Source organism: Pan troglodytes, chromosome 10 (genome assembly GCF_028858775.2).
Source record: "Pan troglodytes isolate AG18354 chromosome 10, NHGRI_mPanTro3-v2.0_pri, whole genome shotgun sequence".
Lineage (NCBI taxonomy): Eukaryota > Metazoa > Chordata > Mammalia > Primates > Hominidae > Pan > Pan troglodytes.
Genome location: NC_072408.2, coordinates 111,925,292 through 111,950,221, shown reverse-complemented (window position 1 = coordinate 111,950,221; position 24,930 = coordinate 111,925,292). Strand labels below are relative to the sequence as shown.

Below are 24,930 nucleotides of genomic sequence, written 5' to 3'. Positions count from 1 at the left end.
TGCTTAAACCCGGGAGGCGGAAGAGATTGCAGTGAGCTAAGATCACGCCACTGCACTCCAGCCTGGGCGACAGAGCGAGACTCCGTCTCAAAAACAAACAAACAAACAAAAACTTAGTATGCAAAAATGGGCAATTCTCCTTTATGGAATCGGACCCTACCAACTCTTTTAAAATCTTCTTTAGTTACACAGGGTAAAGAAATGTCCCATTCTTACAGGTCAGAATCAGCTGAAGGATAGCTCTTCAGGGCAAGGAACTGAAGACACTCAATTACGTTTAGAATGCCACACTGAGCTCAGCAGCTAGCCATATTGCTGGGCAAACTGTCAATCTCAAGAGTTCAATCTAAAGAAGGATCCTGTCAAAATCTCTAATAAATGTGACTCAGGGAAGTGAAACCCTAGCACAAAATCTGAGAAAAACAGTTTCTACAGAGCCATAATTCCATTAGACGAAAAACACAAATAGTCGTACTTTGTGGCTTTGCTTAGAATGGTGCTGAAACATACTGTTTGGCTTATGAATGATTCCTTTTTTAAAAGCCTGGTCCTTTTTTAAAAACAGACAGCACGGTCCTAGAGCAACACCTTCACTTTTGAGGAGGAGGTTGTGATCAAGACTCAGCAGGAATCCCATGTACAGGAGAGAACAGAAAAGTCATAAGCAAGGACCACAGAAAGAGACCTAGGCTAGACTATGGAACTCTCCCTGATGAGCAACTGTGTCAATAACACTATGAAGAAGGCAATAATACACAGTGAACAGCATTCAGCCAGCTTTAGGTAAGACTATAGGATAATGCAGAGGCTTTTATGTCACTTCTGCCCATCACTCTGTGATCACATCCAGATGACTGATGATCTTTACCTCTTATAAATATATAAAAACAAAATTGCTTCAAGTTTTAAAAAGCAAGTTAACTGACAAAGAGTACAAAAATCGCCAAGTGTCCTATTGGATTGTCAGTTGCATTTCAAAGTACAAACAGGAAAAATACCAAGGTAAAAAAACAAATCTCCTGCCCCAACATAAAGCACTAAACAGTGTCAACACCTATATGTCAACATGGGGAGTTGAAACAAAGATTCAGACCTCTGTCCTCTAAAGGCAGTATTTTCCAGTGTTAAAGTGGTTGTGAATCAAAAGCAAAATGCAAAAATCCACAAACCTTGGACCCCAGTCAAGGAGGCAGCTGGGACACTGGCCACTTGGGGTCTGGTGTATAGTATGGGGGCAGGAAAACTGTTGCTCATTGCTCTCCATTGCTCCCTACTCACTTACATAAACTCTGAAGCCTGACCTTGGGACACCTCTTAGACACCCCCTCAACTTTCTCTAAAATGTCAGGACAAAGCCCATGCTGATCACATCATCCCTCTGAGTTTCACTTTAGTGGAGTGAATTTTAGGTTTCCTTGACATAACTGCAAAGAGACTGAAAAAGATAACTGTGCCCTTCATCTTCATGGAGCTCTGTAGTAAAGAATTTAGAAACAAAATCTCATCATGTGATAAGTCTTCGAAAGTCAACTTATTCAACTGTCCACTTAGTAAGACTCACTTCCCACAGATCTTGGACTGACAGTTATCTATATTCTGCCTACACAGCTTTAGTGAAGGAGACTACAGAGCAGCCTACACAATGCTACCTGCTGCAGAGGCACCAGAATAGGACTGGCACTGGTTTGAATGCCCTCTCTGACATGTACTTAGCTGTGTGACCTGGCAAAGTTCATTTCTCTAAGCCTCATTTTATCTAAAAATGGGATAAAAATGGTTTATAGTAGTAGTTAACAGCCTGGGCTGTAGAGTTGAACTGCCTGCATCTGCCACCTACTAGTTGTTTAAACTTGGGCAAGTTTAATCTCTGTAGGGTTTTCTCATCTACAAAATGGCAACAACAGTATCTACCTCATACAATTTTCTGATCATTAAAGGAGGTATGTGTCAAGTTCCTGGAATACCTACTAGCGTATAGTAAGCACTCCATAAACATTAATTGTTACATTTATTATTTTCTGCCCGAAGGCTGTTACATGCTTTATGGAACATGGTATGTTTAAAGCTATTAGCATAATGCCTGCCATAGAGTTGAGAGCTTCATGATGTTGGCAATTATTATCATTACTATCTGTCATCTTCACCTTTTGGTTTTAGTTTAGCCTACTGGAGCCACAGAGATCAAATCTGTTCCCTCTTCATTCTGAATGCCCCTCAAATATTTAAAGAAACCCACCACATCATTCCACAGATTTCTCTTTTAAAGGCCAAACTATACAGACACTAACAAAGAGAAGACAAACAAGAAGGCATGGTTCTCAGACCTTCTGACATCCTGATCAGCTGCATCTAGGGATGCTGCAGTTTGTGACCCTCTCAAAACATGGCACCACCAAACACCAGCTATGATCTGACCAATAAAAATTCCATGGAATATACCTGGGTTATGAAGTAATCTGCACAACAAACCCCCATGACACATGGTTACCTATGTAACAAACCTGCACTTGTACCCTGAACTTAAAAGTTTAAAAATAAAAAATAAAAACAATTTTAAAAAGAGGCCGGGTGTGATGGCTCATGCCTATAATCCCAGCACTTTGGAAGGCCGAGGTGGCGGATCACCTGAGGTCAGGAGTTCAAGACCAGCCTGGCCAACATAATGAAACCTCGTCTCTACTAAAAATACAAAAATTAGCCAGGCGTGGGCGCGGTGGCTCACGCCTGTAATCCCAGCAGTTTGGGAGGCTGAAGCAGGCAGATCACAAGGTCAGGAGTTCGAGACCAGCCTGACCGACGTGGTGAAACCCTGTCTCTACTAAAAATACAAAAATTAGCCGGGCGTGGTGGTGGGTGCCTGTAATCCCAGCTACTCGGGAGGCTGGGGAAGGAAAATCACATGAACCCAGGAGGTGGAGGTTGCAGTGAGCCGAGATCACACCACTGCACTCCAGCCTGGGCGACACAGGGAGACTCTGCCTCAAAAAAAAAAAATGTAGCTGGGCATGGTGGTAGGCACCTGTAGTCCCAGCTACTCGGGAGCTGAAGTAGGAGAACTGCTTGAATCTGGGAGACAGAGGTTACAGTGAGCCAAGATAACACCACTGCACTCCAGCCTGGGCAACAGAGCAAGACTCGGTCTCTAAAAAAAAATTAAAAAAAAAACAAAACGGAATTTAATGCAACTATCAATTCCCATGACCTAGATACATGATGAGTACCCCTCATCCAAAATGGTTGGGACCAGAAGTATTTCAGATCTTGGAATATTTGCATTATATACTTACCAGTTCAGCATCCCTAATCTGAAATCCAAAATGCTCCAATGAGCGTTTCCATTGGGCATTACGATGGCACTCAAAAAGTTTCCAGTATTGGAGCATTTCAATTAGGGATACTCAACCTGTACTGTAACTAACTAGTTTCCACAACCTGGGTATTAGAGTTATTAATGTAAGCTAAGTATGTATTGGCATTTTGAGTAACTCCATCACACTGTTACAAAATATCAACATTCTAAGAACTAAAATACACACATTTTTTCCCCACTTACTGCTACTCAAATGGAAAGATAAATCTCTACATATATCTTGTATTACTTAATTCAGCTCTTTAATCTAAATCTAAACATTTGTTTTTAATCCCTCTTCAACCCTGATTTAGGATATCTACTAGAGTTCTGAAATGAGTAGACCTGCCTAAATCTGTTGTAGTTTTCCACTTTAATCAGAGGACATGGCAGTACTAAAAATGACATGCTCTTCCTTCCCCCAATGTATAGTAGTGATCCAACTTCCCTTTGATAGTCAAAATCAACAGAAAGTAGGTAAGTATCCCCATTACATCTTTAGCCATATCACAAACAAAAATCTGTCACCAGCATGGGGCTAGCGGCAGAGTCCTGTGTCATTTCACTCAAAAGCTTTATCCAAGTTAACGTGATTTTAGCCATGTACTCAAGAAAGAATGTGCAATAAATTAATTGTTGAAGCTGGGTGATGGGAACGTAGGGGTTCTTTATACTATTTTCTCTACTTTACGTATATTTGAAAATTTACACAATAAGAGATAAAAAATAAGGACGTATACAAAAAATAAGGATGTAAAAAAAAGAAGAAACAAAGAGTTAAAAGTGTGCCTTTGGAGAGCAAGACTGAAATACAGGAAGGAATTGGGAAGAATTATCTTTCCCTTTAAGCGTTAGCACTTTTTGATGTTTTATATACATGCATATACTATTTTCATAAAAATAAAAATAAGGGGGAAAAAGGAAGCACATCAAGAAAAACTCAACCTCTCCCAAAATCACCATGGACACAGAATGTTCTTAATGTCATCAAATGACATCTACTGCAACAAAATCTGAGACTTCATTTGGACAAAAAATATTTAACACAGATGATAAAAAACTATGTATGTACGCATTTGTATCCATAAAGTATAATCTGTCTACATCTTAAATTGACTTTAAGTGTAAAATATTCTTTACAAAAAACTTCTAGAAAACAAATCTCCTGGAGATTGCCTGACCCTTACTTATCAAGTACATTTAATCTTATAATTCAAATGGTACTATACATTAAGTGTTAGTATAATCTTTGAAAATAAAGGATATCTAAATATTTTCATTATACTTGTTTATAAAACCTACTTGGTAAGTGATTGAGCTTTCTGTTGTAGAAAAGTATCCCTGTGTATTTTAATGGCTTGAAGACTTTTTCTGTCTAGCAGTTTGGCAGCTGCTGGTATTTTCTGGATCAGAAAATTATCAGGAAACCAAATAATATTAGCAGTTAGAGTGATGGCTGGTACCTGAAACAGAAAAGAGAAAAGGGGAAAATTCATTAAATGCAGGCTAAACAACAAGCTGTTTAAAAGTTCTATAATACACATGGAAGACAACTGATTTCAAGAAAAAATAACCACAAAAAATACTTATTAATATATTATGAGACAAATATCTTTCACTGTGGCAGAGTTAAGGCATTTCTACATCTGGTGTTGAGCATGACAATTTTATTCACCTGAATATTAAATAACGCACACACAAAACACCCTCTCATGGACTGTCAGATAAAAAAATGCAACAATAGAAACTTGAATCTTCATGTCCTTTAGTTTCATTCTATATAAGTATATAAGTTTTTTTAAAAATTGGCTGGGTTATCATAGTTACTATCACTTGATGTTACACACAAACTAATCTTTCAATTTTGAAATCAGATACCACATTATGAAAATAGCAAAGACATAGAAAGAAATATATTTTAAATTTCTTCATCTTCAGTAATGAAAATCAGTGGCAAAGAAAAGGAAAAGGAAAAAGTAGTATTAGTAGCACTAAGAGAAGTTGTACAGGAACAAATCTGAACACCATCTACCAATATGTAGTAATATGATGTAGAAATATGACGTATTTTCATTCACTAAGTTACTTATTTCTGGAATACTTGAATTTTACAAGTGAATACTTTTAAATTATTTTTGTAAACAGGAATAAAATGCATTTTAAAATATTTAGTTTTATCTGCAATCTTTTTAATCTACTCAAATTGAAAAATAAGTTTCAAGTTCTTACCTTCTTACAAATGTCCAATAAAGACTTATAAAACTTTTTATCAATAGTTCGAAAAATCTGAAAGTGCAATACAAAGAGTCCACAAATTCCAACATACTTGTCTCTCTGGTCAATTTCAGAAGGTTCTCCTTACAAATCGATAACATAAGAGAAAGCAGAACAAATATACTTCAATTATGCTTTTAAGGAAATGCAAATTTTATAAACAAAAACCAAAAAATGTGATTTACATTACCAAGTTTGGCTTCTACATTTGCAAAAATTGACCGAATACTATGTGCAAATTCCTCAGCAAAAGTACTATTTTTTGACACAGATACTCCTCCATTGAGAGAATCAAATTGTTGTTCTATACAGGCCTAGACAGGAAACATTGAAAGAGAAATTCAGACTCTCAATAATAAACGATTAAACATTTAAATATCATACACTAAATATAGTGTATGATAAATTTCTATATTCATCATTTAAATTTTACTAAAACTAAAGCTCAGGTTCTTAATCTAATCTAATATTTAGATCTTTGTGAATGAAAAATATATATGTATTTATATATTTGGGTACTAGTTATGTGAAAGTAATAAAATTGAACCCAAATCTATAATCCTGTATAAAGAGATACACACGATGTTCAGAGATGTATAAAAGAAAAAGCATATTTTTTATTTTACTTTGCCCTTTTAAGAGTAGAATTTATGTTTTCTGCTTACAATTACTTTCCTAGCACTTTATTATAGCATGTATAGAAATGTCTCCTGGAAAAAGAATCAATAACAAAAAAATTATCTTCTTAACCTAATGAACTAACATTTAAATTGATATATAGTTGACGCTTAAACATAAAGTTAGGGACACTGACCCTCGTGCAGTCAAAAATCTTCATATAACTTTTGTCTACCCAAAAACTTAACTAGTAATAGCACACTGTTGACCAAAAGCCTTATGGATAACATAAGTCAATTAACACATAAATAGATTAGTATCTACATATATTTTATACATTCATGACATACCTAACTTTTCCTCAAGTTTTTTTAATATTTCTAGGCTATGCCATTTGTCTGCAAGTTTTTTTCAAAAGTGTTGCTAATGTTCAAAAAATTTTCTAATACATTTATTGAAAAACAATCTGTATATAAGTGGACCCGTGCACACTTCAAACCCATGTTGTTCAAAGGGTCAACTGTAAACAAGAGTTGAGATCAATCGGTTGTGATCATGTAAAACATAAACTAAAAGTAACCTTGAAGTATATTATAAATGGAATATAATGCAATTTCGAGTGGAACCTGCTTAAAGCAGCGCTCTCCAACAGAACTTTCTGTGATGATGGAAATATTCTGTATCTGTGCTATCTGATATAACTAGTCATTAACTATATGTGGTTATTAAGGACTTGAAATGTGGCTAGCGTGAGTAAAAAAGTGAATTTTGTATTTCATTTTAATTTATTTACATTTAAATAGCCACATGTAGTTAGAAGCTACCATACTGGACTGTGCAAACCCAAATTACATTCCCTGGGCCTAGGAAGAATTAAACAGACTTGTTAAGGGTTGTCTTAAAAACCTTAACCTGGCCGGGCATGGTGGCTCATGCCTGTAATCCCAGGACTTTGGGAGGCTGAGGTGGGCAGATCACGAGGTCAGGAGTTCGAGACCAGCCTGGCCAACATGGTGAAACCTCGTCTCTACTAAAAATACAAAAATTAGCTGAGTGCAGTGGTGGACGCCTGTAATCCCAGCTACTCGGGAGGCTGAGGCAGGAGAATCATTTGAACCCAGGAGGCGGAGGTTGCAGTGAGCAAAGATTACGCCACTGCACTCCAGCCTGGGTGACAGGGCAAGACTCCATCTCAAAAACAAAAACAAAACCAAAAAAAACCTAAACCTAGAGGTTAACAGCAAACACAATACAGGCACACCTCACAGAAACCATAGGTTCAGTTCCCAACCAGCACAAAAACATGAGTGACACCAATTTCCAAGGTGAGCAGATCACCTGAGGTCGGGAGTTCAAGACCAGCCTGACCAACATAGAGAAACCCCATCTCTACTAAAAATACAAAATTAGCTGGGCATGGTAGTAGATGCCTTTAATCCCAGCTACTCGGGAGGCTGAGGCAGGAGAATTGCTTGAACCCGTGAGGCAGAGGTTGTGGTGAGCCGAGATCGCTCCACTGCACTCCAGCCTGGGCAACAAGAGTGAAAGTCCGTCTCAAAAAAAAAAAAAAAAAAAGAAGTTACATTTACACTATACTATAGTAATATTAAGTATGCAATAGCATTATGTCTAAAAAAAAGTATATTAATTAAAAAACACTTTATTGCTAAAAATGCTAACATTTGAGCCTTCAGTGAGCTATCATCTTTTTGCTGGCCAAGGGTCTTGCCTCAATGTTGATATGCTGTCATCAGGCTTTGTTGTTCCACTTACAGAGAACAGGCAGAGTACAGTAATATAATTTTTAAGGGCCCTAAGATTTTCAGAATGGCAAATGGGCACTGGCTTTCTTTGAAGCCAGGCATTGACTTTTCCTCTATGAAAGATGTAGGTGGCATCTTCCAATAGAAGGCTGTTACATCTACACTGAAAAATCTGTTGCTAAGTGTGGCCACCTCTATCAGTCATTTTAGCCAGATCTTCTGGATAACTTACTGACTTCTACATGAGCACTTGCTGCTTTTGCACTTTAAGGTTATGGAGACAGCTTCCTTCCTTAAACCTCATAAACCAACCTGTGCTAGGTTCAAATTTTTCTTCTACAGCTTCCCCACCTCTCTTAGCCTTCAGAGAATTAAAGAGAGTTACGGCCTTGCTCTGGATTAGGCTTTGGCTTAAACTAATGTTGCGGCTGGTTTGATTTTCAATTCAGTCCAACAAAACTTTCTCCATATGAGCAGTAATGTTGTTTCACTTTCTTATCATCTGTGTGTTCACAGCATTTTAATTTCCTTCAAAAATTTTTCTTTGCATTCACACGTTGGCTAGCTAGTCACAGCAAGAGGCCTAACTTTCAGCCTATCTCTGCTTTCCCCACCCCCCTAGAAGTCTCCCTCGTCGCCCAAGCTGGAGTGCAATGGCGTGATCCTGACTCACTGCAACCTCTGCCTCCCAGGTTCAAGCGATTCTCCTGCCTCAGCTTCCCGAGTAGCTGGGATTACAAGCGCTTGCCGTAACACCTTACTAATTTTTGCATTTTTAGTAGAGAGAGGGTTTCACCATCTTGGCCAGGCTGGTCTCGAACTCCTGACCTCACGTGATCTGCGCGCTTGGCCTCCCAAAGTGCTGGGATTACAGGCATTAGCCACCACGCCCGGCCCTATCTCTACTTTTGATATGACTTCCTTGCTAAGCTTAACCATGTCTAGCTTTTGATTAAGAGACATGAAACTCTTCTTTTCGTTTGAACACTTAGAGGCCACTGTAGGGCTATTAATTGGCCTAATTTCAATATGGTTGTGTCTCAGAGAATAAAAAGGCTTGAAGAGAGGGAGAAAGACAGGACAAGAGCTAGCCAGTTGATAAAGCAGTCAGAACACACACAACATTTATCGATTAAGTTCATCATCTTACAGGGGCACTATTTGTAGCACCCCAGAACAATTACAATAGTAACATCAGAAACCACGGATCACCATAACAGCTATAATAATAATGAAAAAGTTTAAAATATTGCAAGAATTACCAAAATGTGACACAGAGACAAAGTGAACACATGCTGTTGGAAAAATGACGATGAAAGACTTGCTTGATGCAGGATTGCCACAAACCTTTAATTTGTAGAAAATGCAATTACCTGGGAAATGCAATAAAGCGAAATGCAATAAAACAAGATATGGCTATACCTAACTACTAAGATTAGATGTTAATCCTCAAATATTTTTATCCACTTACATAATTTTTCTAAAACTCTTGCTCTAAATACAACTAATATACTATTCATTTTGTTGGCTACTAGATACAGAAATATTTTAGTACTGTAACAATAATTTTAAGCCAAAGCACTTTTTAAAGAAAATTATATTCAACAGTATATTATAAAAGTGTCCTACTATAATTCTGAGCTTTGTCGTCTAATATGAGCCCCACTGTTACAGTCTGATACAGACCTACTTACCTGGAATATCATTCCATCCAGTAATTGCCCTTCTAGCTTCAGCAAGAACTTTTCAAATGGCTTTAATTTTTCTTCCTGAATTCCAAATTTTGAAGGATTGTGATGGACAGATTTCAGTAACCTTGAGGAAAATTAAGAGAAACATCTTAAATCTACCTAATAAATTCTTCAATTAAAAATTTAAAATTTTCCTGGAAGTCAAAATTTTATATTTATATTTCTTGTTTGGCTCTACACATTTGAAAATTTGAACACAACAATCCTAATAGATTTTCTTACGCTTTTTAATATCATCTTCAATCAAAATGCCTCATAATCTGTACATACCAGACATTTAATAAGTACTCAGAACATGAATAAAATAAACCATGGTCTAAAAAAAATTCAGGGTATACAATAAAATAAAACCAAGCTCAGGAAAGAAAAACTGTCGGGCTGGGCATGGTGGCTCACGCCTGTAATCCCAGCACTTTGGGAGGCCAAGGCGGGCGGATCATGAGGTCAAGAGATGGAGACCATCCTGGCCAACATGGTGAAACGCCGTCTCTACTAAAAATACAAAAGTTAGCTGGGCATGGTGGCACACGCCTATAGTCCCAGCTACTTGGGAGGCTGAGGTAGGAGAATCACTTGAACCCAGGAGGCAGAGGTTGCAGTGAGCCGAGATCACGCCACTGCACTCCAGCCTGGCAACACAGTGAGACTCTATCTCAACAAAGAAAAAGAAGAAAAAACTGTCACCTGAATAGAACCCAAGGAAAACAATAAATCTGAGTCCTAAGCCAGGCAAATTAACTTTCTACTACTATAAGAATTAGGATGCTTTATACAGATGTATTATACTCGTCCCAACAAACTCATGTGAAATTAAAGAATGGTTACTGTAGTCATAAAAATATTTGATATGAGCTCCTTCTAAATATCAATCCCCAGGTCTTTTAGAAAATCTGTATTATTTATATCTGTTTACTTTTTACTAACACAAATACATTAACCAAAGTAAGAAACATTTTAAAATATTTTAATTGGTGTACCTTTTGTACATAGTCCAGTGGTCTTTCAGTGTGATATGATTATCAATAATTTCATCCAGGGTGAGCAAAACTGTTAGCAGTTCTCCCAAGTGCTCATACATAGTCTGTCAAAAAACCTTTAATGATTATCATTTAGTCACTAGTTAGAAGTTAAGCCTCATGTAGACGTTTAAAGTAAAATCATTTGGGCTAATTACTGAATTAGTAAAAGTAGTGGGTAAATCAATTTATTCAGCTACAGGTTGGATCCTCAGAAAGGACTATTTGTCTTTTAGTCTTAAATAGAGAATACTTTTCTCTTTTTAAGATGAACAAAATTTCATCCTTAATTGCAATACTGCAGATTTATTTCACTGTCCAAAGACATCATTTAGAGAATCTGCATTACGGCACTACTGGGAAAAACTAAGTTACACTGATAATGGTCAATAATGACTCATCAACTTCACAGATGAAAGAGAAATACAAACACACACATACACACACACACCTCTTTAAGAGTGTTCCTATGAGTGTCATACTCTCCAACCATACAAACTCCAAAGTAAAATATAATAATAATTACAGTTTTACAGGTCAAGCTAAATGTATTTTACCTGAAAATGAACTCCAGTTGTCTCTATAATTTTGGGTGCAATCCTATAATAAAATAACAACCAAGTTAAAAAAAACTTCCTTTTTGTCATAGTTTATTCTTATTTCAAATACATAACAGGAGCAGATGATCTTGGAATTTTAATATTTATCTTTATTAAGGCTCTAGTTATTTAAAATTTAAGAGCGTCAAGTCCACTTTCCCAAGAAGAGAACTACTTTGTGCATACTATTAGGATGGTGCAAAAGTAACTGTGATACAAAAACAGCAATAATTCTTGCACCAACCTAATAGTATTCTTGCCTATATCCCACTCATGGGTAGGGCTATGATGATAGGTGACCTATGAATAACCTTACCCATTGAAACCCAAATGATTTATCTTGGAATAGAGGTAGAGAAATATTAAAAGTGGCATTCATATCTTTCTAAACTATTAGAATTTCTCAATTACCAACTAGAATTTTTGTTATCCTATCCAAACTGGTCTTTGTCTTTTGTTTTTTTGTTTTGTTTTGTTTTGTTTTTCCTTTTTGTGGAGAAGGGGGTCTCGCTATATTGCCCAGGCAGGTCTCGAACTCCTGGGCTCAAGCTATCCTCCCGCCTCTTGCCTCCCTGAGAGCTGGGATTACAGGCATGAGCCACCGCGCCCAGCCTCCAAACTGGTCTTTAGGAATCAGTCCTCTCTTCAGTTGGGTTTGAGTTCTCATCCCTACTGAAAAACACTGCATACTACTAGAATTATACCAAAGTCAAAAGTCAAAGAAAAATTCACTTCTACCTCCTACTCATTTTGCTCAACAAGTTTTAAATAGTGCTTATAATATTAAAGCACATATAGATATTCCACAAGATAGAATGCATATTTTAAATTTAAACACAAAATTCAAATAAATTTCATCCTTCTAGGGCAGGGGTAGGATGAGGGGGAGTCTTCTTAGAACTACCCATCAGGTACTGCAGCGGGTAGGGAAGCTATACTCTCATTCTCTCCTGCCATGAGAGCTTTAGTGAAAAGACAGAACATAAAATAAATACCTAACTGAGGGGGAAAATGGGAGAATAAGAAACAGTTAACACTCCAGTATAAAGAGTTTATATGCAGCATGGTATAGTAAGAACAATGAATGTGCTGGTGACCAAAAGAACAGTGCCAAAATTGCTCTTGTTATCTCTTCCAGGTCTCAGTTATCTCTTCTCATTATTAATAATCCCTAGACATAAAGCTAAACAAAGTTAATGTATTAATTAGATTGTAAGTGTGGAAAAAAATTTTAAGTATAAAGAACTAATCAAATGTGAGATATTATTTTGTGGTAAAACTGCAAGAGCTCTATGAAAATGTGATCGTTTTTCTTGATTTAGGGTAATGGTCCAGCAGCAGCCAGGCAGTATCACCTCCTCAGTGGCACGAGCACCAATTCCATGAGGCTTCTTCTCCAAGCTCCCAGATTCTGGTAACCTCAATCTTTTCCTTTCTGTTTTCTGGATGGAGAGGTGGTATCTGTTTCCTCCGGATGAACTCACTGTTCTCTTTGTCCTTTCAGCCCTCCAACTCCCATGTAACCAATTCTCCATATTAAATTCCCTTTTTAAATTTAAATAAATTTTACTGTGTATATTTAAGGTATATTTTACTGGGTATATTTACGACCATTAGAACTACTCACAAAATTTCTTCAATGTAGATTCCCTAGCTCCATCCCTCAAGATTCTGTAGTCTAAGAAAAGTCTCAAGTGACTCCATTAGAGTCAGGCAACCATTCGTGTAGAGGAAAGGAATAAAGAGAGAGAACACAGAACATGTACTAATTCCATGTTAGCCTTCTTCTATATGGTCAAATTTCTTGAAGATTGTTCTGTAGACACTGTCATTCAGACAGATAATGGGTTCGCCCACCATGGTGGAAACTGCATCTTACTAACCTACGTATGATACACATCAAGTAGTGTTTGAAATATCATAAGTGTTCAAAGAATGCTGAATGAAAGAAAAACTATTACGAGTTATTAATTTTAGAAAGAACATTTTCTGCATCTCTATTATAAAAGCAAAAATATTTCTAAAATCCATTACTTGTTACTGATATAGAGGGCAGCCAACTGGTGGACTACGTTCATCACCACTTCATAGCACCTCATAACAAAGCAAGACAGTTCCTGAAATGAGAAGGTGGGTATATATTATAAAGTTACTTTTTAAATCTCACCATTTTTTACTGAATTTTATGGTAACAACTCTAACAAAAACAAAACAGTTTTCCAATAAAGCCTCCAGTTAACCAAAAGCCAGACAAGTTCAAGCATCCCTCAAGCAATCAATACTTAACTCACCTCCTGTACTCCAGGGTCGTTCCTATCTCTTTGTTACCACTGCATTTCATTCATACTCCTATTTCAAGTCTAATATTGTAGTTACTTATATAACTCCTAAATGATAGGTGCTGTCTCATTCCTTCTTTGAATATCCACTGCCTAGCATAGTGACTAACACTCAACTGCTTCTCAATAAATTTCTACCCTATTACATGAATAAACATCTGAGTGAGTGAAGGAGCTCAAAAGCTGCCAGTATAGAAAGTACAACTATGGCAGGAAGGGGTTTCCAGAAGTCACTGTAAAATAACTTCAAATACTGATCACCTGTAATCGTATGTATAAGCAGGCTTGGCACACAGCAAGTGAAATGTCGTATCACTTATCCTAGGGATATGTTTGTCATTAAATAATTAGCTCATATCTAACATATCCTAGATTTTCTGAAAATCCATTTTCAGAAGCTCTCAACTTTTAAACCTACAGAAACAGTGTGTATCTGAAGTATTTAAAACCTAATTAAAACTATGCTGATCTAAATTTTAAGCTCTATGAGAACAGGAATTTCTGTTGGTGTTGTGCATTGCTATATCACCAGCACCAATAACAGTTTCTAGCATATACTAGGCTTACAAAACATATTTGTTGAATGTTTAAAAACGGAATTTTTATGCAGCTGTGAGATCTAAATATGATGTAAAGTATTTTTTAAAATGAAAATAAATAACGCATTTTATTTTTAAATAGTTATAGTTTTACATGTCCTATTAAACTTCTAGAAGTTTAACAAAAGCAAAGAAGAGAAAATGTAGGACAAACAGAAAGAACAAAGTAAAAAGGCAGAAACAAGCCCAGATATACATACAGACTATATAAGATAGACCTAGAAACAGAATAAATTAAGCGATTAAAAAACAGGTATTGTCAGACTACATTAAAAAAGCAAAATTTAGATATATGTGGTTTTAAATAAACCCAACTAAAACATGACACTGAAAGGCTGCCAGAATGGAAAAAGATAAATCAAGAAAATGTTAACTAAAATGGAGCCAGGGCAGCATTATTATTATACTGTCAGACAAAACAGACTTGATTAGCATCAGTATAGTAAATTGCTATGCATGTAAAATACATATACATAATCATATACACATAATCATGATCATAGCTAAGGAAGGTCACAAATGATGATAAAAGATTCAATTTACCAGGAATGATTAACAATTCTAAACTTGTACACACTGAATAAAATACCCTCAAAATGAAAAATGCAAAGTTTCCACATTTACTGGGACCTTACCAACTACATTTTTTAGACACCTTGCTGGAAAAGAAGCCAGCAGCAGCTAGGCAGTGCCACCTCAGCATAGGCATCAGTTTCATGGGGCTTCTTCTCCAAGCTCCCAGATCCTGGCAATCCCAATCTTTATCCTTTTTGTTCTCTGGATGTAAAGGAGGTATCTGTTTCCTTTGGACTACACCTCAGTATTTTCTTTGTCCTCCAACTCCTAGGTAACCAATTCTCTATATTGAATCCCCTCTCTTCTTATTTAAATACATTTTATTGTGTACATTTAAGGTATACAACATGTTATGGGATACACACCGATAATAAAAAGGTTACTATAGTCAAGTGCAAATCCATCATCTCACATAGCTAACCCATTTTTTTGTAGCAAAAGCAGCTAAAATCTACTCAGCATGAATGCCATATATGATATTTTATTACCTGTAATCCTCATGTTGTACATCAGATCTCTAGACTTACTCATCTTACATATCTGCTACTTTGTATCCTCCAAACTACATCTTTTGAAATACCTTGTATGGAGTTTTCTAGACAGGACCCTGAATAACACATATCACAATATGAACAAAATGCTCTCAATTAGATCAATTAGACCAAAAAAAGTAGTAAAGATATAAAAGATTTAAACAGTATGTTAGCATGCCTAATTTGATGAAATATATCAAATCTTGTACTCAACAACAGAAAGGAGGTGGGACTATGGGTATTTTTTCCTTAGCTTCAATTTTTGCTTTTTCACATCGTACATGCACTATTTTTATCACAGAGGAGGAAATAGAAGCCATTTTATTCTTTTGATAAGAGTAAACCAAAGGACCTACAATCATTAAAACTGGCAGTGATGAGAAGCTATCTAAACTGAAACAAGCTGTTAGAAGCATGGAGGGCTACCGCTTTAAACAACTTCATCATTGCTCATGTAATAGCTTAATTCTCTCCTATCCGTTAACAACTTTTCCTGATACAATTTATCTTTTCCAGTGGGTACAAAGTTTAAATTATTTTAAAAGGCATGGTGACAAGTTGTCCATAAAGGAATATACACAAAGAAACTTATTTTGATAGCTTTTTCCTCTAAAAATACTTGGAAATCTTTTAGGAGTTATGATCTCCTAAACTATAATCCAATGCTAATTAAGTGTCTTATCCTCAGAGTACACATCTTTAGTATTTGAAGGTTTCAGAACTTTTTACGTGTTGTGTAATTTACTCAAACTTTTTGAAGTAAAAGCTCAGTAGAAAGTAAAAATCAGTTACCTGTAAGAATGAAATAAATCTCCCCATTTGAATTTGGCAATCACCTTCCACCATGCTGGCATCTGTAGCTGTAAAAGGCAACATGAATAAGCATATTTCATTTTTTAAATTTAAACTCAATCAATACCAAAAAAGGGGGAAAAGTTTTTTTTTTTCATTAGGACATCTTTTACTCTGCATAGTATTGAAAACAGAATTTTTACACCAAAGAGAAAAATAAGACAATCATTAATCAAATAATTAGAAGTATTTGCTTCACTATTTAATGAATTCAAGGAAAATTCTCATCTACCTACAGTACTTCGTAAAGTACAAAGATATCACAAATTTGCTGCTGCTTCCTCAGATTTTTTACCTGTTTACCAAACATACCAACAAAAAATATGAATACTTATTTTTCTCACACTATTATATAATCATAGTGGTCCTAAAATTGTCTGTTAACTTTTTGTTCATTTCAATATCAAAAAGGCATCACAATTTTGAATTTTAAACTTACCTCCTTCTCCATAAAACAAGAGACCATTGTAAAATTTAGTTTCAGCCTGTTTTTAAGAAAAAAATTAAAATAATTTTAAAGGTTGTTTTGTTTCCAAATTCCTGTGCTCTCTTAGATCTGTATATTTAGTAATAAACAGAGGGCTATATCATTTGCATACAAATTCATTTAAATTCAAAACCTGTTTATAAAGCAATTCATCTTTAGAGTAACAAAAATATTACTGATACTCAAAGCTGTATCTTGATTCCTTTAGCCTTTACTTCATCTTATCTGACCACCCTCACTGTCCCACATCCTCCCATTAGTTCATGGGAAATAAAGAGCAACCACATGGTATCAAAAAGCAGGAGAAGAAAATACGAAGTTTGTCAACTTCTACCAGACTTTTAATGGTTCTTGGGTAAGGAAACACAAAACTAAATGCATTTTAAGAAAAAAAAATCAGTTTTCTCTAGATAGCCAGTATATATGGCAGGTAACACAAACTCTGGAGGTTTGTAAACCTAGATTCAAACTGTTGACTACCAGTAAGATGTTATGCAAGTGACACTCTCTTTAAGCCTCAGTTTCCTCATCAATGTCTCACCTACCTCCTGGGGTTACTATAAGGATTACAGTGTTAGCCTGGTGTTTTGTACATACTAAGTACTCAATGAATGGTAGTCCGTATTAGTATTACGTTAAATAAATAATTCATTCAACATTCAATAAATATTTATTGCACACTGTACATATATAAACACATACTTGCTTCTAAATGATGTTTTTAAAGTTTTAAGACAAGAATTCAAATAATTACCTCATATTTTAATTTCTTGATTTCACAACAAAGTGCAGCATAAACAGTGATGACTTTGTTTAAGACCTAGTTTCATGAGTAAAAACAAAATAAAAAGTAAATTGTTACAGATAACTAAAACATTTTTAAAACAATTTTTTAGATTTAGGATTCTGTACCTTGTTTTCAGTCTTTATGAGTTCCAAAAGAGAGGACTGTTCATAAGGCAAAAGCTACAGAAACAAAGGAAAAGAACATTTCTTTTAATTTGAAAAATAACTGAAATTTTAAAAACACAAATTGAGACTAGTTTTATTCGACTTAAACTTGTGTTAGATCCTGTACTCAACATTAGCACCATATCAACTACTTCATCCAAAACAATCTCATTAGACAACACATAAGGAAAGAAATGGCCCAACATGACACAATCATGTTGCAACGACTCTACTTGTCCTATGGAGCATAAGGTGGCTGATTATGAGTGCAGTATAAGAAAATGCAAGGTAATAAGGTAATAGTAACATTATTAAACTCCATTAGTTATGATCATGGGGAAAAACCTTTCATCATTTTTGAATTTTCTATGCAGCCACAAATTTAATAAGATATTGTAGCTAAAGGGTCAAAATAAATTAAGAATGAAACAAGACAGAAAATACATCTTTTCTTGTATAAATCCATGCTCAGAAACACTTAAAATAGTATGTGCAGTTCACTCCTAAAGCCCGTTCAATTTCCACCTCTTCCTGATCATTGACTATATGTGATCTATTTATCAAGTGAAATCTCAGATCTCCCTTCTGGTTACATACTAACAATTAACTATTTATGCAAGTAAGTTATTATATACCCTTTCTCATTAGGTTGTAATTTTTGTTTACAGAGGTTTTATCTGAGTTTGTGGTTTTTCCCAAAATACTAAGAACCTTGTATAGTAAAAACAATAAAATAACTGCCCAATAATAGAACTTAAACAGAGGTTCCAAAGAGAGCAACTGCGGAGATGGAGTCTGTCATATAATAAGATTGTAAAGATTAGAAAGCTTCTGTAGGGGAAGATAAAAACTAAGAGATGATTTCACCCTTTTATAAAATCTGAGAGTTGAGAAAAAAAACAGATTTTATAATCCTATCTAGAAGAGGCCCTTAAAGCCCAACAGCAAGTCTTAAAAAAATCAACAAGTATTACTTAATGGCGAGAAAGCCCAACAGCATCTGTTTAAAAAATCAACATGTATTACTTAATGGCAAGTGACAGATATATGAAACTTATTACCCTCAGAGATAGTACAGGTTGAGAATGAGAGTTTCCTAGTAGAGTTCCTATAACTTACATACAATGATTCTCATAGAAGTGTTGAAGAACAAAAAGAGACAATTACAAATTTGGGGGGGGAAGATTTTTAAAGTAAGACTAAGTCTATCCAGCCTGCAAGAAAAGAAGTCAAAGGAAAGTAATTTCAGTTTACAAATATATAAAGTATTTGTGAGGCAGTTCAGGGTATTGGATAAGGGCACAGGCTCCGGAGTCAAGCTGCCTGATATTCATTATTTAACTAAATGTGTCACTTACTTGACTAAGTTACTTAACGTTTCTATGCCTTAGTTTTCTCATTTACAAATGGAGATGACATTGTATCTACTTTATAGGATTGTGGTGGGAATTAAAAGTCAATACTTGTCCTATAATGCAATACTAAAAAGATAACCCAATTTAAAAATGGGCAAAGGATGTGAACAGACATTTCTCCAAAGAAAACAGACACATGGCCATAAGCACATGAAAAGATGCTCAACATTATTAGCCATCAGAAATGCAAATCAAAACCACAATGAGCTTTCACATTCACTAGGAAGAATATAATCAAGACAATAAAGGCTGGCAAGGATGTAGAGAAACTGGAACCCTCATGCAGTGCTGGTAGTAATGTAAAATGGTATAGCCATATTGGAAAACATTCTGGCAGTTCCTCAAAAAGTTAAACATAGTTACCACATAACCCAGGATTTCCACTCCCATATATACATATGTATAAAGTATACACATAATGTATACACACATTTTATATACAATATACTTATATATGTCTACACAAAACCATGTGCCCAAATGCTCATAGCAGCCAAATAGTAGAAAAATCCAATGTCTATCAACTGATGAATGGATAAATAAAATGTGGTTATCCATTCCTTACAATGGAATATTATTCAGCAACAGCAAAAAGAGAAAGTACTAAAAACATGACAACATAGATGAGCCTTGAAAACATAAGTTAAAGAAGCCAGCAACAAAGGAGCACATATCGTATGATTTCATTTATATGAAGTGTACAGAGGAGACAAACACATAGAGATAAAAAGTAGATTGACTGGTGGTTGCCTAGGGCAGGTATGCCATGGCATGAACTGGGGGTTGATTATCACACGGTACATGGTTTCTTTTTTGGGGGCTGAGAACGTTCTAACATTGACTGTTGTGATGGTTGCACAACTCTGTGAATATGCTAAAAACAACTGAATTATACAATTTAAATGAGTGAATTGTATGATATATGAATTATATCTCAAGAAAGCTGTTATAAAAACAAGTCAGTGTGTGACTTAGGACAGTGTGTAATACACAAGTGCTCAATAAAATGTACATTATTTTTCAAGTGGTAACAAACTAATTTTAAAGATAAAAGAAATATTTCAAAATGGAAAGAGTAATGTATTTTATACATTAAAAAATTACTCACACATTAACATCTATATAGCATGAGAGAACTTTTCAGAAATGGTGAAAATATTCTCTATCTTAATTGGGATATGAGTTACAAGTGTTTGGCAAAATTAAGAGTATCTGCATTTCACTCTATGTAAAATAGCCTCAATTAAGAAAAAACAAAGCCTGAATATTCTATCCAGCCCTCATTTTCTTAATAATGAAAATCAAAGGCAAGCTCAAAGACTTGGAGTTTGTGTCATTCTTTGACACTAAAGGCTTTGTGTTTGTGTCATTCTTTAACAGAAAACACACACATTTAAAAAACATCTGCATGGCTTAGAGAAAAGGAAATTAACAATTTTCTCCAACTTTCATTTTGTTCTTAGATTTCAAATAAAAATACTTTTTCCATTTTAAAAAATTATGTTTTCAGGATATAGTATGTCCAGAAAATATATACATATATTTTTAAAAAATCAAATCAAACCTTTAATGCTATAGGATCAAGATTGAAATCCCAAACATCTCCAATTGAGTCATCCAGAGCGTCCTCAATTCTTCTCAGTTGAGAGGTATACTCCTCAAGAAATTTCCCATAATTCTTAAGTTGGACTTCGGCATGAATTTCTAAGTTTAAATTTTAAAACAGTATGTGATAAGTGCAAGTAATGAGTTACAGGACATTTACTTCAAATAACCTCAAAAGTCACGCAAAGCACTGTTAATTATTATTCTGGAATGTCTGGACTTCCTGAAAATAAAGTTTCAAAGTTAAACAACAATTCAGCTTTCAATCTTCTCTATACACGAAATAATTTTAAAAGCAGTAGATGTTACCATATATAAAGTTACTACCTTAAAACCCTAACATATTATGAAAAAGCCACTAGCCCATCTACCCCATAATAGAGGGCTTTGAACCAATCTGAAAAGTGCCTTAAACAATTCAATGTCCTGATTCTATCTTTTAGTCATAAACAACTCTTTTGCAAAAACAAATATTCATGATCTGAAGGTGAAAAAAACAGTCTGTCACAGAAGTAACACTTAAAAATGTAGTTTTTAATTCTATACACACTAATGTTTAATAATACACCTAAATATTTTTAAATGGAGGTTTTATACCTGCTTGAGCATATTATTTCTATAATGTCTAAAATTTAACCAAGATATTTGTTAAATTATTTAACTGTCATAATCAAGTTGGAAAAACCAGCAAAGAACACTGCTTGACTACAGAATACTATGCTGTTCTTCACAGAATTAACACATTCATAGGTAACTTTAAGGAATCATTGGAATAAGCTGGATTTTAAAATATGCCTATTCGTCAAAGTATTTCACGTTACACATAAAAATTCATTACTTGTTCCCAAAGGTAACAAATTCAACTCCAACTCAGTTTCTTTTATTGATATGAATAACTTTATTCAACCTTTGTCTTCTAAAAAAGGTAAAAATTTGCTCTCCTCAAATTAGCAATGTGAAGCAAGTAAGAGAACGTGTGTTCTGACTCATGCTGTATTAAAGTATAAAGACCTAGCCCCCATTCTCCTTTATTCTTCAACCACATAAAGTTTTAAATCCGGTGAATCCATTTAGTTCATTAAGGTTTCTGTCTTATTATAGCATTAATCTAGGCAATTTTGGAAAACAATTAGTCTAGATATGATTCACAGACCAAAAATTAATGAAAGCCAAGCACAGGGAGGTGTTCTCTTCCCTACAGCTTACATATAAGACTGCCCAGATTCTCAGAACCCCAAATAGTTGTCTTATTCTCAACTACACAGGAAATGACCAAAGCTGCATTTGACCAGCAAATGACTTCTTAAAGACAATGCTAGGCCGGGCATGGTGGCTCACCCCAACACTTTAGGAGGCCAAGGCCGGTGGGTCACTTGAGACCAGGAGTTCAACATGGCAAAACCTTGTCTCTATCCCAATTTAAAAAGAAAAAATCAGCCAGCTACTAAGGAGGCTGAGGTAGGAAGATCACCTGAGCTCAGCTGGTCGAGGCTGCAGTGAGCCGTGGCGATGCCACGGCACTGGGCGACAGAGTGAGACCTTGTCTCGAAAAAAAAAAAAAAAAAAAAAGACAATGCTAGAAAAACACCACGCCAATAAATCACTCCTTTAGTATGTTCAGGGATTCACAAACAGGCAACAGAAAACCTAAAATAACATTAAAAGTTCCTTGCTGACAATAAACGGTTGTAAAATTGGTGAAAGTTAAAATAACAAAAGTTGAGATAAGAACTACATGGTAATTTTTTAAGAGTAAAAATTCCAAAAACCTACTTAACATGCTCATCTTTGTCAACAGACTGCATTCCTTGTTTTATCTTTTTATCCCTAATATCTAGCACAGCCACTGGTTGTAGAAAATATCTGTTGAGTGAATCAGACCATTCTACTCCAGGCTGAACCATTTTCAAACTCAATTAACATAACTCTATTCCAATTTTTTTTTGAAGATACCAGTTCGTCATCTTTGTCCATAAAACTTCATATATGACAAGGTACAGTTCACTTTATAACAATACAGAATCCCCTCCACAAAAAAAAATTAAAAGATTTTGTCATTATCTCCAAGGTTAATTTTTATGCTGCATAAGAGCTAAAACCTTATTATCACCCAGGCTAGAGTGCAATGGCGCGATCTCGGCTCACTGCAACCTCCGCCTCCCGGGTTCAAGCGATTCTCCTGCCTCAGCCTCCCAAGTAGCTGGAATTACAGGCGCTCGCCACCACGCCCAGCTATTTATTTTTTAGTAGAGACGGGGTTTCACCACGTTAGCCAGGCTGGTCTTGAACTCCTGACCTCAGGAATGTTTTGTGAAAAACTGCAACCCATCCTGGATGTAGCTCACTCTTCTCTGAGAGACTTGTAAAACCTAATTCATCTAACTTTGTAGGCATTAGTCTCTCTTCGTAAATCAAGCAAAATTCATCCGGAATTTTTAAAAGCAACGTTCCACCTTTTGGGAAAACTATGAGGGAAAAAAAAAAATCACAAACAGCATGCTCCAATCTCTCTTAGATCACTTACACAGATTACTATGACCAAAGATAAGAAGCAGATTGCCAACTTGTATTTATTTCAAGTAGAGTTTCACTACAATTAATTTGGCCTCAATATTTTACTGAAAGAAACACAATTTGTTTATTTCGGGATAGACTTCTAAGTTAAAATCAGACAATTCGATCTTGTGAAGCAAAATTTGAAGATTTGCTGTGATTTTTGAAGCCTTTATAACTGCGATGGAAACTGCAGAACATCACTGAAAAATATCACTTAGCATAAATAAAAGGCCTGGAAAATGATAAAATGACATTCACGTGTTTATTTTCGCAGGGTGAAAAGTTCTTTTTTCGCTCCCTTCTACGGTTATAGCAACGCGATGGGAAAGACACCCAAACTTGCAAAAGTTGATTTGGGAGGAAAAGAAGAAAAACAGGAAACCGAAACAGGAACCCAGACATCAGCGTCCTCCAGAGCTGAACGCTCAGAATCTGGCGAAATCCCCAAGAGGCCAGAGACAGAAGCAGCCTGGGCTCCCGGGGCCGCTGGGCCTCCCGGGCGCGCCCCGCCCAAGCCCCGGGGCAGCTGAAGGGGGACGCCGCTCCCCGCGGGGCACCGCAAGCTCCCCAGGAGAGTCTCCGCCTCACACGCCGAGCCCTGAAGGGGCAGCCTGACCCGCCGTGGCTGGGACCCCAACCCCGAAAGTAACGCTGGAGAGCGCGTCCCTCGCACACCCCAAGGGCTCTGAAGTGTCCCGCACCAGACGGCTGCGCAGCCGTCCCTCTCGCAGGAGCGCTGCCCAGCCCAGGACAGCGGCGGGCCGAAGGAGCGTCCACCCGCAGCCCTCGCCCTGCAGCTCCCTTACTCTGCGAGCCGTCGTCAACGCGGTCAAACTCCCAGTCCGGGGACAGAGTCTCCACCGCCATCACCCCGGCGCCTCCCACAGACACAACCCCAACCAGCCCGTGCGGCGACGACGGCCTCACCCCAGCTACTGTCACAGCACGTGACTTCCGGCCCCGGCCCCGCCTCCGCTCGCGAGGGCCGGCCGGGCTCATTGCCCCTGCGACCGCGGGGGCCGCTGGGAAAGCGAGTCCTCCGCCGTGGCCGAAGGCGGCCGCCATGGCGCCGGCAGTGCCAGCGGGTGTCTTGCGACCCGGCTCGGGCTTCGCCACCATTCACTGTGCTTCTCAAGCCACTTCGGCACTCTAATTTCGCCCTGCTCTCTGTAGACGATTTTTAATACCTAGGAAAGTTACTCCCCAGTCTAACCTAAAAAGGTAGAATTGATGGGGTGGGGAATTAACAGGAAGGCATGATCCTCGAGGATAACGCTGACCAGGCGCTTCTTCCAACAAGCCTGTTTCCCTCTCTGTCGCCACCGTAGGAGTTCCTACAGCTCTCCCGCACATTCTGTGCGGATTGTTTTTTAGTCAAGACGTTCTGTGCGAGAGGAGGAGTTACTTTATGAACACCCTAACAGGGGATCTTATGACCTCTTCCCCGCTCTCCACTCAGTCCTTTTAAAAATGCGAGGCAGGATGAAGAACGCTATTGAAGTACATTCTAAAATGATCCCACCTGCAATTTGGACTTTTGGAGAATCGGGATCAGTGTAAAATTCTACATGCATACATGTATTTGCACAAGAATATTTATAGCAACGTGGTTTTTAATAGGAAGCTATCTAAATGTTCATTACAAGT

General features: G+C 36.7%; 1 protein-coding gene across 8 annotated transcripts in view; it reads right to left on the bottom strand.

Annotated features, from left to right (window-relative positions):
* Positions 1-24,251, bottom strand: part of WASHC4 (WASH complex subunit 4) — a 61,071-nt gene extending 36,820 nt beyond the window's left edge. For 5 of the 8 annotated variants that reach the window (XR_010148442.1, XM_063787075.1, XM_522571.8 and 2 more), the window contains exons 1-13: positions 24,090-24,251; positions 20,687-20,826; positions 17,669-17,722; positions 17,511-17,576; positions 16,709-16,754; positions 16,210-16,277; positions 13,405-13,487; positions 11,329-11,371; positions 10,733-10,836; positions 9,699-9,819; positions 5,814-5,937; positions 5,579-5,706; positions 4,652-4,812 (exon numbers count right to left, since the gene is read on the bottom strand). Coding sequence is in view for 7 of the 8 variants with exons in the window: in XM_063787075.1 (XP_063643145.1) it covers positions 4,652-4,812; positions 5,579-5,706; positions 5,814-5,937; positions 9,699-9,819; positions 10,733-10,836; positions 11,329-11,371; positions 13,405-13,487; positions 16,210-16,277; positions 16,709-16,754; positions 17,511-17,576; positions 17,669-17,722; positions 20,687-20,826; positions 24,090-24,150 (1,199 nt within the window). In the remaining variant the exon portion in view is untranslated. Of the gene's footprint in view, positions 1-4,651; positions 4,813-5,578; positions 5,707-5,813; positions 5,938-9,698; positions 9,820-10,732; positions 10,849-11,328; positions 11,372-13,404; positions 13,494-15,372; positions 15,448-16,209; positions 16,278-16,708; positions 16,755-17,510; positions 17,577-17,668; positions 17,723-20,686; positions 20,827-24,089 lie in introns of those variants that run through there. The other 3 variants (XM_016924092.4, XM_054664638.2, XM_054664639.2) reach the window with 3 other exon arrangements.
* Positions 24,252-24,930: the final 679 nt, after the last annotated feature.